Genomic DNA, 15,546 nt, shown 5'->3' with positions numbered 1-15,546 from the left:
TTTGTTTTTGATTAAAAAGCAGCCCCCTATCTTTACTTATTTGATTTTATACATTCATTCTGATTGGGTGTCCTAAGTGGATATTTATAACTGAACAAATTAGACTGGCTTGACATCAAGATTCAGAATCTAGGGGCTCCTCCTGGTTGGCTCAATCAGTACAGCATGTGACTCTTGATCTCGGGGTTGTGAGTTCAAGCCCCACACTGGGCCTAGAGCATACTGAAAAAAAAAAAAAAAAGATTCAGGATCTAGCCACGTGGCTATCTGATTTCAGGATAGTGGTTTAATCATCCTGTGCCTCAGTGCAGCCTTGGGTAAACTGCACCCTGATCCAGTGATAAAGTGCATTATGGTTGCTGGTCTCCACTATTGCTCCTAACGAGAATGTCACTGGTTGCTGAGCGCGTTTCGCATCACTTGCTTCCACAACGAACTCTATGACACACTCAGTATCTGGATGGGAGGATGGGATGAGTGAGAGTCCAGGAGAGAGTTTCAGGCTGGCCACCTCCCAGAAAAACCACCAGCCTGGGACAATGACGGCCACCACCATGCCCCATCTGGGTATGTCACGGAGGTGCTCACCCCCACCATGTCCTCATCAACACCCAGACTTCTGTCATAGATGGAGGGTGGCAGGGATGAGGGCAGCATGGGGATCCACCGACCTAGAGCACTTCCTAGGGAGGGAGCAGCATGTGAGCCAAGTCTCCAAATCCCCACGGTATGATCCATTGTCCCATCAGACCTCACAAATACAAATTCAGAGATAGAGTTAGTAAGAGTTTAGAGACGGCAACTGCAGGGCATTAGAGCCCAAGTGTGCCACTTGGATGCAGCCAGCCCTGGTAACTGCTCACATGATCTCCTAGTTTCTTCCCCTTATACTGGTAGACAGCTTAGACTTGGAGCCTCAGTCTAGTATCTCCTCTTAAAAAAATATTTCTGCCTTAACATCGTATCCTGCTTCAGCTATTGGCTCATTGCTCTGCTCCTCTTTAGACAAACTTGTTGAAAGACTTGATGACACTTTCTTTGTCTATATCCTCACCTCTCATACACCCCAGCTCCCCAGAGTCTGCCTACTGCCTGCCTGTCCCTACCAAACAGCTGTTGCCTGTGTCCCCAGTCTCCTCCTGGTTGCCTGATACCACAGGTATTTCTTACTTTCCTCAACCCCACATTCACCAGACCATTCAACAGAAGTGAGTACTCCTTCTTGAAACACGCTTCTCTCTTATTTAAATTTTTTTTTCTTTAATGCCTAGTTTTGAGATAGATAGAGAGAGAGAGGGAGACACAGAATCCGAAGCAGGCTCCAGGCTCTGAGTTGTCAGCACAGAGCCCAATGCGGGGCTCAAACTCATGGACCATGAGATCCTGACCTGGACTGAAGTCGGATCCTTAACCAACTGAGCCACCCAGGTGCCAGGAATTACTCTTCTGTCTTAAATTTCAGAACAAATGGTTTTTCATTCCTCACTAGCTCCTGCTTCTCATTTTTCTTAGCTGGATAGCTTTCCTCTGCCTGACTCTCAGTAATGGGATTCCTCTCTTCTTTTCTTTCCACCCTCTCCCAGTCCAGACTCATCAGTCCCCAGAGAACTAGGAACCACATCTTGAGATCGCTAGGCCAGACTTTCCCACTCACCTCTGACTGCTCAGTCCCAGTGTCCTACCTAACATCACCATTTAGTCTCCTGTCACTTTATGCACACAGACAAGAGCTTTTTTCCCCCCTAAAAGTGTTTATTAATTTATTTTTGAAAGAGAGGGGGAGAGAGAGAGAGAGAGAGAGCGAGCAGGGGAGGGGCACGGAGAGAGGGAGAGAGAATCCCAAGCAGGCTCCGTGCTGTCAGCGCAGAGCCCAGCTCAACACGGGGCTCAATCTCATGAACTTTAGATCGTGACCTGAGCTGAAAGCATGAGTCAGACACTTAACCGACTGAGCCACCCAAACATCCCCAAACAAGAACTCCTGACTATGCCTAAGCATGTCCCAATGGCTCAGTGCCCTACCTTCATTTCAGCAGTGTCCTAGCCATCTTCCTGCCTACTTACATGAATACCTAGAATTCGTTATTTTGTTCTTCCCTCTTATTCCACATTCAAACCATCAGTGAGTCTCAATTATTTTATATGGAAAATAAATGTTGAATAAATTCGCAGCTTTCCATCTACGTTCCCACTCTGCTGGCCCAGGTGTCCTTATCTTTCACTGAAAAATCCTTGTCCTAATTAAAATAGGTTATTTGGTTTTTATTTTTTCATTTTAGCCATGTAAGTTATCTACATAGAACTTACTGACAATTATAATTATACATTTGAATTTCACAGAAAATCCCATCACCCTAAAAAGACATTAGAGGAGAAAAGAAAACCAACACTGGGTAGCTTTTATTTATTTATTTGCCACGTAAGAACATTTAAAACCTCGTGATTATGATAATGGTATTAATAAGATTTATTGAACGACTACTACGTGGCAGGCATTATGCCAAATACTCTTTATGGATAATCTCTTTTTATTCCCACAAAAATTGTATGAGGCAGATATAATTTATTAGCCCCCATTTACAGATAAGAACACAGGATGGAGAGGCAAGTCATTTCAGTGTGACTTGTGAAAAGAGTCTCACTGTGAAAAAAGTTCTGTTTCTAAAATCCTTAAATACTAAACACACACAAGAAAGAATGTAATCTTATAACTGGATTTTTTTTAATTTGAGAGAGACATGTAGCGTGTGAGCATATGAATGGGGCAGAGGTGGGGAGAGAGAGAAAGAATCTTAAGCAGGCTCCACCCTCAGCACGGAGCCCACTGCGGGGCTGGATCCCACTGCGGGGCTGGATCCCACAACTCTGGGATCACAACCTGAGCTGAAATCAAGAATCTGACACTTGGGCACCTGGGTGGCTCAGCCTGGGTGGCACCTGACTTCGGCTCAGGTCACGATCTCATAGCTTGCGAGTTTAAGCTCCACGTTGGGCTTTGTGCTGGTAGCTCAGGGACTGGAGCCTGCTTCAGATTCTCTCTCTCTCTCTGCCCCCCCCCCCCACCCTGCTCATGCTCTGTCTCTTAAAAATAAATAAAAAAATTTTTTAAAGAGTCTGACACTCAACTGACTGAGCCACCCAGGCACCCCAGAACTGAGATTTTTAATAGTATTCGCTTTATGAGAAGTTTACTACACGGCCCCCATTTTTCTCCTTTTACCACAGATAAAGAAAAGCACTGCCATAGGTTGGCATTTGTCCACAGAGGGTGTCTGGGAGTCACTGGGTTAGCCTGTAATTCTCTGACACCATGAAACTAGTTGAAACTAGTTAAAGTTGAAGGACAGCTCTAGAACATATCACTTGTGATCCCCTGATGAAAAGTTACTTAGCGGGCTCACTAGCCCTTTATCATCCCAAATGGTTGGCAGCAAATGGTTGCCACTAATACATGTGGAGCTTGGCAGGTTCTTTAAGGATATATTTGAACTTTCTCCAGAGGAGCAGCCTCCAAGGCCAATTGATGGCATCTGTTTGCATAGTCAGTACTTCCTTTTTATGAAACTCTGTGCCCCAGGGAGTCTGGGATTTACTGACACCCATTACTGGTGCCAAAACCAAGCAATGGGCACCAACAGCTTCTTTTCCTGCTGCCTGAACCCCAATTCACGAATATGCTCAGAAGTCAAAAATATGTTGGCTATTTCCTTAGAACAAATTGGAAAGTAGAACAGTGGGGTAGAATGGGGGTGATCAGTTGTTAGATGCCCCCTAGTTGAATAAATGTCCCTAGTAGAAAATAAATTCTACTTAGTGTTATTTCAGATGAATCACAGACTGGTACCCATTTATTTGAACCCAGTCTGTATGGCTATCAGATAATGTATATTATAAGAGTAATATATTTTATCCACTGAAACAGTAGCTTTATTGGCCCAAGTATTTCCATTGGCGCACGATGACCAACCAGAAGAGAGATGGTGAAGAATGGCTTTAAGCATCAACAGAGAACAGATATCAATATCCTTGCCTGGCCTCTCAGCTTAAGGCTAGAGGGCTGTAGGTGGATACTGGGGGATCCCCAGCATATATGAATATATGTCTGCCAGATGCTTTGGATTAGGGGTTAGCACAATATGGCCTGCAGGCCTAATCCAACCCACCATCTATTTACATGGCTCATAAGCTAAGAATGCCTTTTGTATTTTTAAATGCTTAGAAAAGAAATAAAAAGAATATTTTGTGACAAGTGAAAATCATGTGACATTCAAATTACAGGGCCCATAAATGAAATTTTACTGGAAGGGAGCCACCTTCATTTGTTTTCTCATTATCTGTGGCTACTTTCATGTTACAATGGCAGAGTTGAGTAGTTATGACAGAGACTGTCTGAACTGCAAAGTGTAAAATATTTACCATTTGGCCCATCACACAAAAAGTATGCCAACCCCTACGTGAAGTAATTCTCAGAAATAAAAAATACGGGCTACTCAAGCATAAAACAAGGTTCACATGACTTATTCTACTGTAAAGAGGACTCCAGAAAGGAAAGAAGAAATAGTGTAAGAGGAAGAAAATAAAGCATGTGCTGGTCTATTGAATTCAAAATCTGTCACCATACATTTTTTCAGTTTTTCCACCATAGAAACAGGGCTCCCTGTCCTAATGTAACAAGAATATCATTAAATTATTGGCTTTTTTGTGTCCGTTTCCAGATGAAATTTCCATGACTGGTCACATAGCCATGTGTGGTTGAAACCCCTATATAATTCATAGAACCTGAACTGGTGAATTGATGACTACCACTGGTTACTTTAATTGAATAGGCATCTGCCAGGCCATACAGCAGATGCCGGATGCTCCTTCACTGCCTTGGTCATTAAAGACATTAGGCTTGGAAAAAAAAAAAAAAAAAGACATTAGGCTTGGAGTTCACATGGTCTGAACACTGAAGCCAGCTTATAGATTTAGTTTTCAAACCCAGATAGATGCAAGAAGAAAACTAAAAATGTCTATAACTTTGGATAACGTAAAAAGTTAGTCTACTTTGAGTGTTGCTTAATACTAAGTAATTCCTTCACCACAATATATTCATAAGACACTTTGAGCTAAAATATTCTTTACTTCAAAAGAGGAACAGGGGCGCCTGGGTGGCTCTGTCAGTTAGGCGTCTGACATCGGCTCAGGTCATGATCTCACGGTTTGTGAGTTCGAGCCCCGCGTCGGGCTCTGTGCTGACAGCTCAGAGCCTGGAGCCTGCTTCAGATTATGCGTCTCCCTCTCTCTCTGCTCCTTCTCCACTTGTGCGCGCACTCACTCTCTCTCTCTCAAATATAAATGTAAAAAAAAAAAAAAGCAATAAAGAAGAAATGAACTATCTCCAAATCTCATTCCTACTTGGACCAGAAACATCCACCATCCCAGAGCTAAACAGAGCTACCTCATGTTTAACTCATTGACCTGAGTAAACCTGAATTGTGTTACATGAAGAACTCAGGGTGAGTAAACTTTACAGAACATAATCACTCTTCAGCCATAGAGATTTCACATATCATCGTCTGCTGCCATTAAACCAAGGGAGGAAATCAATGGCCAGAAATCATGTTTCCAAAAGACAAAAGAGTAGATAGGATCATGACCTTTCATTTCCCAAATTGACATCCACAGAATATTATGTGTCACAACACATTAAAAGATTTTCTACAAAATAATTTCATTTTGAATTAAGTTTAAAAAATATAATAATACTGAGATTTCATTATTGTAGGACTTTTCAGAGTCTTTAACATGCCCATAAGCATTGTGAATCTCTGAAGGCCTGATGTAACTTGGCTACATTTGTTTGAGTGGGTCCTCTCAAACATGTATTCATAACTCACCACTCAGTAAACATGCAAATTGGAAGCACTAGCTCCATCTCGGAGGTCTTTTTTCTTGGCTAATTTCTCCCTTACTCTTTTTTTTTTAAGTTTATTTATTTATTTTTAGAGAGGGAGAAGGAGGGGGGGTGGCAGAGAGAAAGAATCTCAAGCAGGCTCCGCACTGTCAGCTCGGAGCCCAACGCTGGTCTTGAACTCAAGAACTGTGAGATCATGACCGAAGCTGAAATCAAGAGTCAGATGCTTAAGCCAGTGAGCCACCCAGGCTCCCCTGTCCCTGACTCTTCCAATGTCTTGGAATGGGGGAAATAAAGCCCTCATAAGTGCCTGTTCTTACAAACTGTTGGAGCCGAGGTTATTTATGACAAATGCTTTAACTAAAGGGTAGACTGTCCAAGATGCCTTTATGTTTTTAAGAAGCCAATTCTCACTAGAGAAATTTTCCTTCTACTTTCCCAGTCATTTTGATACAAAATAGTAAATAATGTAAGACAACACCCACGTTTGAGAGGGGGAAGTCTGAAATTCATTTGCCTATCCAATTGGGCACAGAACGCAATGCATAGACATTACAATAACAAAGGAGATTTTCATAGTCCTTCTTGCTGGAATCAATTCAGTAGCCTCCCATTTCTTTTGGATTGCAAATCTGTGGTCAATTTTTTTGGCCCAACATTTTGAAGGACCCACTGCCTCTGCCACCAAAGAAGATGTAGGAAAACCGGAACCAGTCACATATCCTAGGAGACCAGTGTTGCCAACCGAAAGTAGAACACTGAGTTTTCAGCAAGTCCCAAGAAGAATGCAATAATTTGGCTTTCCCTGCAAACTCAGGGCACTGATGAACTCTTTGTAGCAGCTTTTAATCTAAAGCCAACTTTTCTTAGTTACAGCACTGCAGAAGAAAGTGGTCTCCCAGCTTCACTAACCAATTTCATCACCTCTGCATTCTTTGTACATGCTTAGAAACACATACTACTTACAATGATTGCAAGACCCTCTCCTGTTGCCTAGACTCTGATTAGAAACCAGTCTACTTTCTTCTGTTGTTAAAGAGTTCCTTTTTCTAAATCACCTTGAAAACCTCAACGACCGGACTTTTTAAATGTTAGTATTTTTAATAAAATAAATAAGCAAAAAAACCCCAAGAAACAAAACCTGAAACAAATCAAAACTGTATTCACACAGAGGAAACAAAACAGATTTAAAGAAAAAGAGGTTATAAACATTAAAAAGTATCACTTGCAAACTTCTTCTTAACTTTCAGAAAAGTTACCATGTCTTTTTGTATCGTTAATTATTTCTCAGAGTTTCCATATGGTAGTTGGGGGGGGGGGGGAAGGGGGACATTTGCCACTGTGTCTGTTGATCAAATGGGATTACTTAAGTAACTTTGGGTTTAAATCAGAAAAAGTAATTGATTTTTCAGCCGATTGAGTTTTTGATTTTGCCTTAAATGAAAAGACAATCACCCCAGGGGAGGGATGAAAGAGAAACCAGAGGAGATTATGTTTTTTTGTGAAGTCAGTAACTTGGCTTCTTTTTAAAGGACTTTTATATAGGTTTTCACAATATCCGTAAAATCTGCCATTATGTCAGTCCAACTGCATTGACAAAATTATGAATAGGTCGTATTCACTATGGCATCTACACAGAGCTGCATTTAATCAATTTTGGTTCTTTCAGAAGCGGAAGTACCGTAAAGAGCTCATGCTAAGTGCCTCTGTGCTAATATATAATAGTATAACTAGCATCAATCAGGTGCTTACTTTATATGAGACACCTCACTAAGTGTTTTACTTGCATTATTTAATTGTAACCTGACAATGACCCCAATGAAGGATCCCCAATCATTACTTACATTTTACATATGAAGAAACTGAGGTTTCCAGGGGTTCATTAACTTGAAGAATAGAAGGGTTTGGTTTTTTTTCCCCCACATGAATTCACTAATAATTATTTAGGTTTGGGGACTTTTCTCCATGGTATTTCAAGTCCCCTTAGAACACTTTATAATTAGTCAAACTGACTCTTGTGTTTGATGATGGGCAATCAGACCACATCTCCTTTGAGTTTTCTCATAGAAACACCTAGAATGCTAGTCTGTGGCACTGCTGAGATTTAAACCGTGTACATGTCCTTCCACCAGTGGAGCCCATGCTTTCTCCTACTATGCCAGGTGGCCTCCTCTCACAAAATGCAAAACATAATTAGGTGGACGCCAATGTAGTGCTTCCTCTAAAATTAAAGAATTACCATATGACCCAGCAATTCCACTGCTAAGTACATACCTGGAAGAATTGAAAACAGAGGCTCAGATAGATATTTGTACACCTATGTAAATAGCAGTGTCAGTTACAACAGTCAAAGGCAGAAAAAAGCAAATGTCCATTGACAAAACAAAAATGAACAAAATGTGATATATACATGCCATGGAATATTATTCAGCCTTCAAAAGGAATGGAATTCTGATAAATGCTGGAATATGGATAAACCTTGAAAACATGATGCTAAGTGAAATAAGCCAGACACAAAAGGACAAATCTTACATGGTCCCACTTATGTAAGGTACCTAGAATAGTCAAATTCTTAGAGACATAAAGTAGAATGATGGCTGCCAAGGACTGGGGTGCTGGGGGATCAGGGTAGAGGAGAAAGGGTGTTGGGGCGCCTGGGTGGCGCAGTCGGTTAAGCGTCCGACTTCAACCAGGTCACGATCTCGCGGTCCGTGAGTTCGAGCCCCGCGTCAGGCTCCGGGCTGATGGCTCAGAGCCTGGAGCCTGTTTCCGATTCTGTGTCTCCCTCTCTCTCTGCCCCTCCCCCGTTCATGCTGTCTCTCTCTGTCCCAAAAATAAATAAACGTTGAAAAAAAAAATTAAAAAAAAAAAAGAAAGGGTGTTACTGTTTAATGGCTACCAGATTTCAGTTTGTGGAGATGAAAAAATTCTCCAGATAGCTGATGGTGATGGTTGCCCAAAAATGTGAATATACTTAATGTTACTAACTATACATTTAAAAATAGTTAAAATGGTACATATTTTATTTTAAATAATTTTTTTGATGTTTACTGATTTTTGAGAGAGACAGAGACAGAGCTTGAGCTGGGGAGGGGCAGAGAGGGAAGGAGACACAGAATCCAAAGCAGGCTCCAGGCTCTGAACTGTCAGCACAGAGCCCAATATGGGGCTCGAACCCATGAACAGTGAGATCATAACCTGAGTGGAAGTCGAAGTCGGATGCTTAACTGACTGAGCCACCCAGGTGCTCCATTATTGTGCATATTTTAAAACAAAAAAAGAAGTTAGGGCTTAGATTTGCATCAAATATAAAAGGTGGGCCACAAAACAAAACAAAAAAATAGTACAATTTGAGATCTACTTTGCAGAAGGTAACAGGAATGAGATAAGCAGGTTTTATGCTATTCAACAGCACTATAAACCTTGTACTTTGTCTTCACAAAACAAAGATCAACATAAAAAACTAATAGAATGATTCTCTCAAGATCACCATCATATGGAGCAACATGAAATACAAAGTGTCAGGACGAATTCCAGCAAGAACAGCTTATTTCAGTGGACAGGATCTCAGGTAACATCTGAGTCCTTCATTACCTTCAGAGTGAACCAAAACACTTCAGCAGGAGAAATCTTGAAATATTATTTGGGAAAACTGATTCGAATTTTCTTCTCAAATCTATACATTGGGAACAGCAAACACTTTGAAGGAAATATTAAACACTTTTTCATCGCAGATTGGGATTCTTTGACGCAGTATTTTTAAAATAATTAAATTGGCTCATTTAAGTGCCCTACATTCTGGCCCAGTTTGATTATTTATGTAAAAATCAGGAGAAAAAAAATGAGGTAGGCATGAATGTTCTTTGATTAGTCAGTGCTTTTTGTTGTTTTTCTTTTCTGGTCAGAAGCTTTATAGCAGTCAAACAAAATTTTATCTTGTGCTCAGTATAGAGCTATGAAAAGAGCCAAATCGAATTTATAGGATTTACTGATAAAAACAAAAACAAAAAGCTAAATGCTCAGAATGTCCTACTTTTCCCTCCCAAAAGTCAGTGTCTTAAAAACAAACAAGTGAATATGGCAATTAAATACAGTCCCTTTGCATTACATAAAAAACTCCTGCTCATCAGAATGTTAGGATATAGGCAACTATTCACTTCTGATTTTGTCATTATTTGGACCCTGGACTTGGTTTTCCTGTGCTTGAATTATTCTTCTCATGTCATTGCATGAGTGGCTTCTTCTCATCTTTCAGGCTTCACCTCAGATGTCACCTCCTCAGAAAGGCCAACCCTGACCACGCTCTATCTCAAGTGGTCTCTCTGCCATCATCCGGTCCCTCTCTGTAGGATCACTGAGTCATTCCCTTGGTGGTGCTTTAACACTGTCTCCAGTTATCTGGTTTATGTATTTGTTTCATTGTTCGTTGTTGGCCTTCCCCCATTAGACCATGAGCTCCACAAGGGCAAGGGCCGTCCTGATCCCTGCTCTTTTCCTCCTGTCCAGCAGTGACAGGCTCGTCACAGGTGGATCTGCCCATCCATTTCTGCCTTGCGACTGTGTGTATAAACAGACTCAGAGCCTCACCCCTAGGGAGGCTATGCTCAGCTCTTCTTTTTATGGGGCTGGAGGCTGGACAACTAAAAGGTGGTGGCCTACAGGGGGCTAAGAAGGACCTGCTTGCTCCTTAGGCCTAACTTTACCCCAATTTACTTACACAAGAGTCCCCTGCAGGTACTTAGAAAGTGGTACCTTATTTCCCATTTGCCTCAGTCCTTTGGGTCTCTAGATTTCTTGGGAACCCCGTGAAAAGAAAGGCCGGCTCAAGTGAGGAAAATTTAGAGATCTCTGTATTTTCTCATTATAGTGCTATCCTAATACCTTGAAGTGACACACATCCCTCCCAAGTGACAAACGTGAATCTAGCCTCTCTTTCCTATTCTCTGTGGCCTCCTGCATAACATAGGGAACACAGTGAACTAAACAATTGAAATATAAGCCTACTTGTCTTTTCATTTCGGAGATGGGAAAATCAAGTAACATCACAGGTCTTTAGATTTTCACCCTAACTACTTGATAAAGCAAAGCAAGGCCACAGAAATAAGCATGGGAAAATGTTGAAGACCATTTTCTAAGTGTATAAACAAGGGTTTCCATGCAACACTTTGTATAGGTAGTAAGGATGCACCTGTCAGTTAATAGCGAGTGGCTGGGAACAGGGCATCCTGAGCAGTCGGATATTTGTTTAAAAGAGTCCTTCCAGGCACACCTGGGTGGCTGAGTCAGTTAAGCATCTGACTCTTGATTTCAGCTCAGGTCATGATCTCAGGATTCAGGAGATGGAGTCCCGCACCATCACGCTCTGCACTGACTTGGGATTCTCTCTCTCCACGTCACGTGCGAACACACACTCTCTCTCTCAGAATAAATAAACAGTACAAAAATAAATTAAAAAAATAAATAAAAGGGTCCATCCACAGACTCAAAAATTGAGATTGTAGCAGGCTTCTCGTTGTCCCCTGACTATGGCACACAGCTAGTTCACCCCTTCTTTTGTAACAAAACAGAACTTGTTTTTATCTATTTCTTTTCTTTTGTTTTTTTTTTAATTTAAATTCAAGTTAGTTAACATACAGCGTAGTACAGGTTTCAGGAGTAGAATGGGTAGTCATTCATCACTTACCTCCCAGTGTTCATCCCAAGTGTGCTCCTTAATGCCCATCACCTGTTTAGCCCATGCCCCCACCCTCCACCCCTCTAGCAACTCCCAGTTCAGAACTTATTTTTAGAAGGTTCTTGGGCACATAAGGTAACAAACTAAACTTCCCATTGTAACTTGTTACCCTTGTAACTCGGTTCGCGCATGTACACCAAAGCAATCAGCAGCGGCCAGATCACACGCTTCAAAGGAGTGGGCTCAGTCTCCCTCCTTTACCCCTTCCCTCTGGCTGCAATGTGGACGTGGTGGGGAGCTGTCCCTAGGCAGGAGGGTGAGAGTGGCACTCGAGGGAAAGGAAGGTAAGGAAAGAAGCAGGCTTGTTGGAGCCGATGCCGTTCATAGCCCTCTGGAGCCACGCAACACCTGCGTTATTATGCCTGTGTTGTTCCATGAGAAAGAAAAACGTGTCCATCTTGTGTAAGCCACTGTTATTTGTGGTTTCTGTTTCAGCAAACAAACTTACTTTCTAACACAATAAATTCTCCTTGCTGACTTAGATGCCGCTTCATCATTTTTGCCAAGTGGCTTTAGGATCTCAAAAGTAAACTTTTTGAGTTAAAAATGACCTTCAAGTTTACCCTATCCTCTCATTTTGTTGATGAGGAAATTGAAGACAGAGTGAGTAAATAAACTTCTCGAACCTCACAGGTAGCTCAGAGTAGGACTGGCGCTCAGAACTCCTGAGTTTCAGTTCACTGTTCTTATCCTTTGTTGTCTAATTAGTAGAAACTCCCTCCCTCTGAGAGGCTTGGACAGCTTACTAGCTGGGACCCAGGACTGCCTTTTTTCCAGCTGACCTATAAGTAGCTGCCACCATGCATATACAGACAAGGCTGTCTAGTCTAGGAAGGGAGAGTGACAGGGGGTGGCCCATGCCCTCTTGTGGCATGCCTCACCGTGGGATGACAGAAGAATCAGGAAAACCCTTGCTTTCATTTCTTTTCTCACTAAGTCCGATCTTGAAAGTGACCCTTTTCTCCAATAAAACTGATTGATTTTCCTCTGACCTAGCACTGTGAAATTTGCCTAGGACACTGAAGCATGCCCATTAGAAGCTCAGAAGACACCTACTTACATGACTCCACTCTATAATATTATGAGTATCGATTATCATTCAGATGCAATTTGGTAATATAAGAAATTTTCCATAACAACTAGCAGTAGGGGTAACTTCAGCTGTTAAGGAAACCACATAGACGACAACAAATCATTTAATTTCAAGGTCTCCTACCCACCAGGTGCCCAACCACAGCTCCCTTTGGACAAAGGATATTGGTATAGTCATAATCAAGAAAACTGCCCACGGTCTCATAGAAAGTAGAAGATAAAATCTGGCTATTAGCTTATAAGATCCTCGGGCTTACTCTTGTACTTTTCTCTCTCTCTCTCTTTTTTTTTTAATGTGTGATTTACTTTTAGAAGGTTCATGGGCACATAAGATAACAAACTAAACTTCCCATTGTAACTTGTTACCTTTGGAACTCGGTTCGCGCATGTACACCAAAGCAATCAGCTTTGCTGTGTAAATTTACACTGTGATTTACTTATGAAGCAAGGTGTTTATATTTGAATTCTGCAAAATTGTATATTTTATTACAGTTATCACATATTTCTTACCATCCTCATTTTCATCAAACACTGGTGGTTTGCTTGAGGTGTTGGCTCCCATGGTCAAATATGCCCAGACCTGAAGCCTCCAGTTACACTATCCTGACAGAAACATTCATTTTCACTCCAAAGAGGTCTGGAAGCCTGAGCTCGATACCTGGGAGAGAAAAAGAAATGTAATCCTTATAATATGGTGTGCTCTAGGAACCCTGAGCACAGAACTGTGGCTGCAGTGTTAGTCTAATCTGTATCCCTACATCAGAACTTTTTGTGATTGAAAAATGATACTTTCACAAGTAACAGAACATTAGGCCTCTGGGAGAACCCACCACATGGCCTCATCAGTAGTGGTCCCAGACTTACAAAGACCAAAGAGAGCAACATGTTTCTCTAAGTATGAAAACAAGTTTAAAACGTGGTCAACCACACTTTATTTAACAAGTCCCAAAATAAAAAAAAATAAAATTTTATTGTGACTCTGCACATTTTTGAGAAAATATATTGGTTCAAAATTGCTCTTTTGATGTTTGATCAACAACTTTAATATTTTTGGTCATAAAATAGATTCCCCACCTCTTTCCTCCTACCCTGGAAAGTACTACAATGTAAAAAGAACAAGGTCTGAGTTTAGGCTTTATCACACCAGCAAATTGCTAAATTTCACTTAATGTAATTTTTATCCCCTTCCCTTGAAGTTGAAGATAATGATGGTCCCCTCCTCAAAGGCAAATTAAATGTGATTTGAGAAAGTATGTAAAAAAGTATTTCACAGTGGAAGTGTTCCATGATTGTTGGCCCCTCTGAAGTTCAAAGGATATATGTAAGAGCCAAAGCCCCTGAAAAAATGTACATTTGCAGCTTTGTTCACTTTTAATACTTTCCCTGAAATTGGTAAGGAGAGGCAGCATCCACACTTCTGGTTATTTTCTTTCTTTTTTTTTTTTTTCTTTAATTTTTTTTTAACATTTATTCACTTTTGAGAGAGCACATGCAGTGGGAGGGGCAGAGAGAGAGGGAGACACAGAATCCGAAGCAGGCTCCAGGCTCTGAGCTGTCAGCACAGAGCCCAATGTGGGGCTCAAACCCACAAACCGTGAGATCATGACCTTAGCTGAAGTCGGACCCTCAACCGCCTGAGCCCCCCAGGTGCCCCACAGTTCTGGTTCTGAAACCAAAACTACTAATGGCTGGTTACTTGATCTCTTGTCTCTAAAATGGAAGAAACAACAGGGCACCTGGGTGGCTCAGTCGTTTAAGCGCCCAACTTTGCTCAGGTCATGATCTCATAGTTCTTGGGTTCAAGCCCTGCGTCGGGCTCTGTGCTGACAGCTCAGAGCCTGGAACCTGCTTTGGATTCTGTGTCTCCCTCTCTCTGCCCCTCACCCACTCACATTCTGTCTGTCTCTCAAAAATAAATAAACATTGAAAAAAAATTTAAAATGGAAGACAACAGGGCCTTCCTCAGGAATCACAAGCTCACATGCCTACAAGAGCCAGGCAGGAATGCAGGTGACTACCCTTCACCAGGGGGAAGACATCAGTGCCTGGTGGGGACCCTGGTGACCCGGAGAATCCAGGCTCCCTCTAGAAGAAGTCATCGCTCTCAGATCTAAAATTTTGTCACCAAGCGGAAACATGAGCCCAAGGGACAGATCTTCAGATCTGCCAAAAATAAAGGGTAAAGATCCGGGTTTTGTACAAACAATATTTAAAAATTCATTTTAGCTGTGTATGCCTGAGCAAACCTCATGCATGGGACAAACACGACTCATAGGATATAGTTAATGAGACAATGTCTGTAAGGCAGTTCACACAATGCCTGGCACATAATTTACAAAGAATAGAATACTATTTTTAATAGTAGCTATATTTCCTTATACATTATTTTTTCGATACTGTATCGAAATCCACCTATTGATGGATTTCCTCTTGGACTTGTTACACAAGACAAAAATGCAGATTAGAGACAGAATTGAGGAAAGGGTCCCAAGCAAACCTGGGCGAAGGACGAGTTACCGAAAAAAACTTGCGAAGCTCCTAAGCAAGTCGAGAAGCAAAGCTCATTTTCCCATTAGGAAAATGTAAGTAAAGCCTTCATTTGGAAGGCAGACTCATTAAGGAAATGCTACTTTTCATACTAAAAGCCAACTGCTGGCAAAGTGCCTTATGGACTTTAAAAAGAATCATTAAATGGAGAGCAAAGAAAGAGTCAGCAATTAGGAAGCAACCAATTAAAAGGTATGGGAGGGGGGAAGGTGGTAACAGGTGGCTGGAACAAGCCCAGGGGGATTATTGACATCAGGAAGACAGACCTCCACTCTGT

General features: G+C 41.6%; 1 protein-coding gene and 1 long non-coding RNA gene across 3 annotated transcripts in view; one reads left to right on the top strand and one right to left on the bottom strand.

The window, feature by feature from the left end:
- The window catches only part of LOC123386241, a 137,041-nt gene that overhangs the window by 78,348 nt on the left and 43,147 nt on the right, over positions 1–15,546 (top strand). The window lies entirely within an intron of this gene.
- Positions 1–15,546, bottom strand: part of STK32A (serine/threonine kinase 32A) — a 133,952-nt gene that overhangs the window by 116,214 nt on the left and 2,192 nt on the right. For both annotated transcript variants that reach the window (XM_045060660.1, XM_006927743.5), the window contains exon 2: positions 13,233–13,380. In XM_045060660.1, coding sequence (XP_044916595.1) covers positions 13,233–13,284 — 52 coding nt within the window. In that variant the 5' untranslated portion in view covers positions 13,285–13,380. The remainder of the gene's footprint in view (positions 1–13,232; positions 13,381–15,546) is intronic.

The sequence above is a fragment of the Felis catus genome, chromosome A1 (assembly GCF_018350175.1).
Source record: "Felis catus isolate Fca126 chromosome A1, F.catus_Fca126_mat1.0, whole genome shotgun sequence".
Taxonomy (NCBI): domain Eukaryota; kingdom Metazoa; phylum Chordata; class Mammalia; order Carnivora; family Felidae; genus Felis; species Felis catus.
Note: the sequence above shows the minus strand (reverse complement) of the source record. Positions and strands in the feature narration are given on the sequence as shown.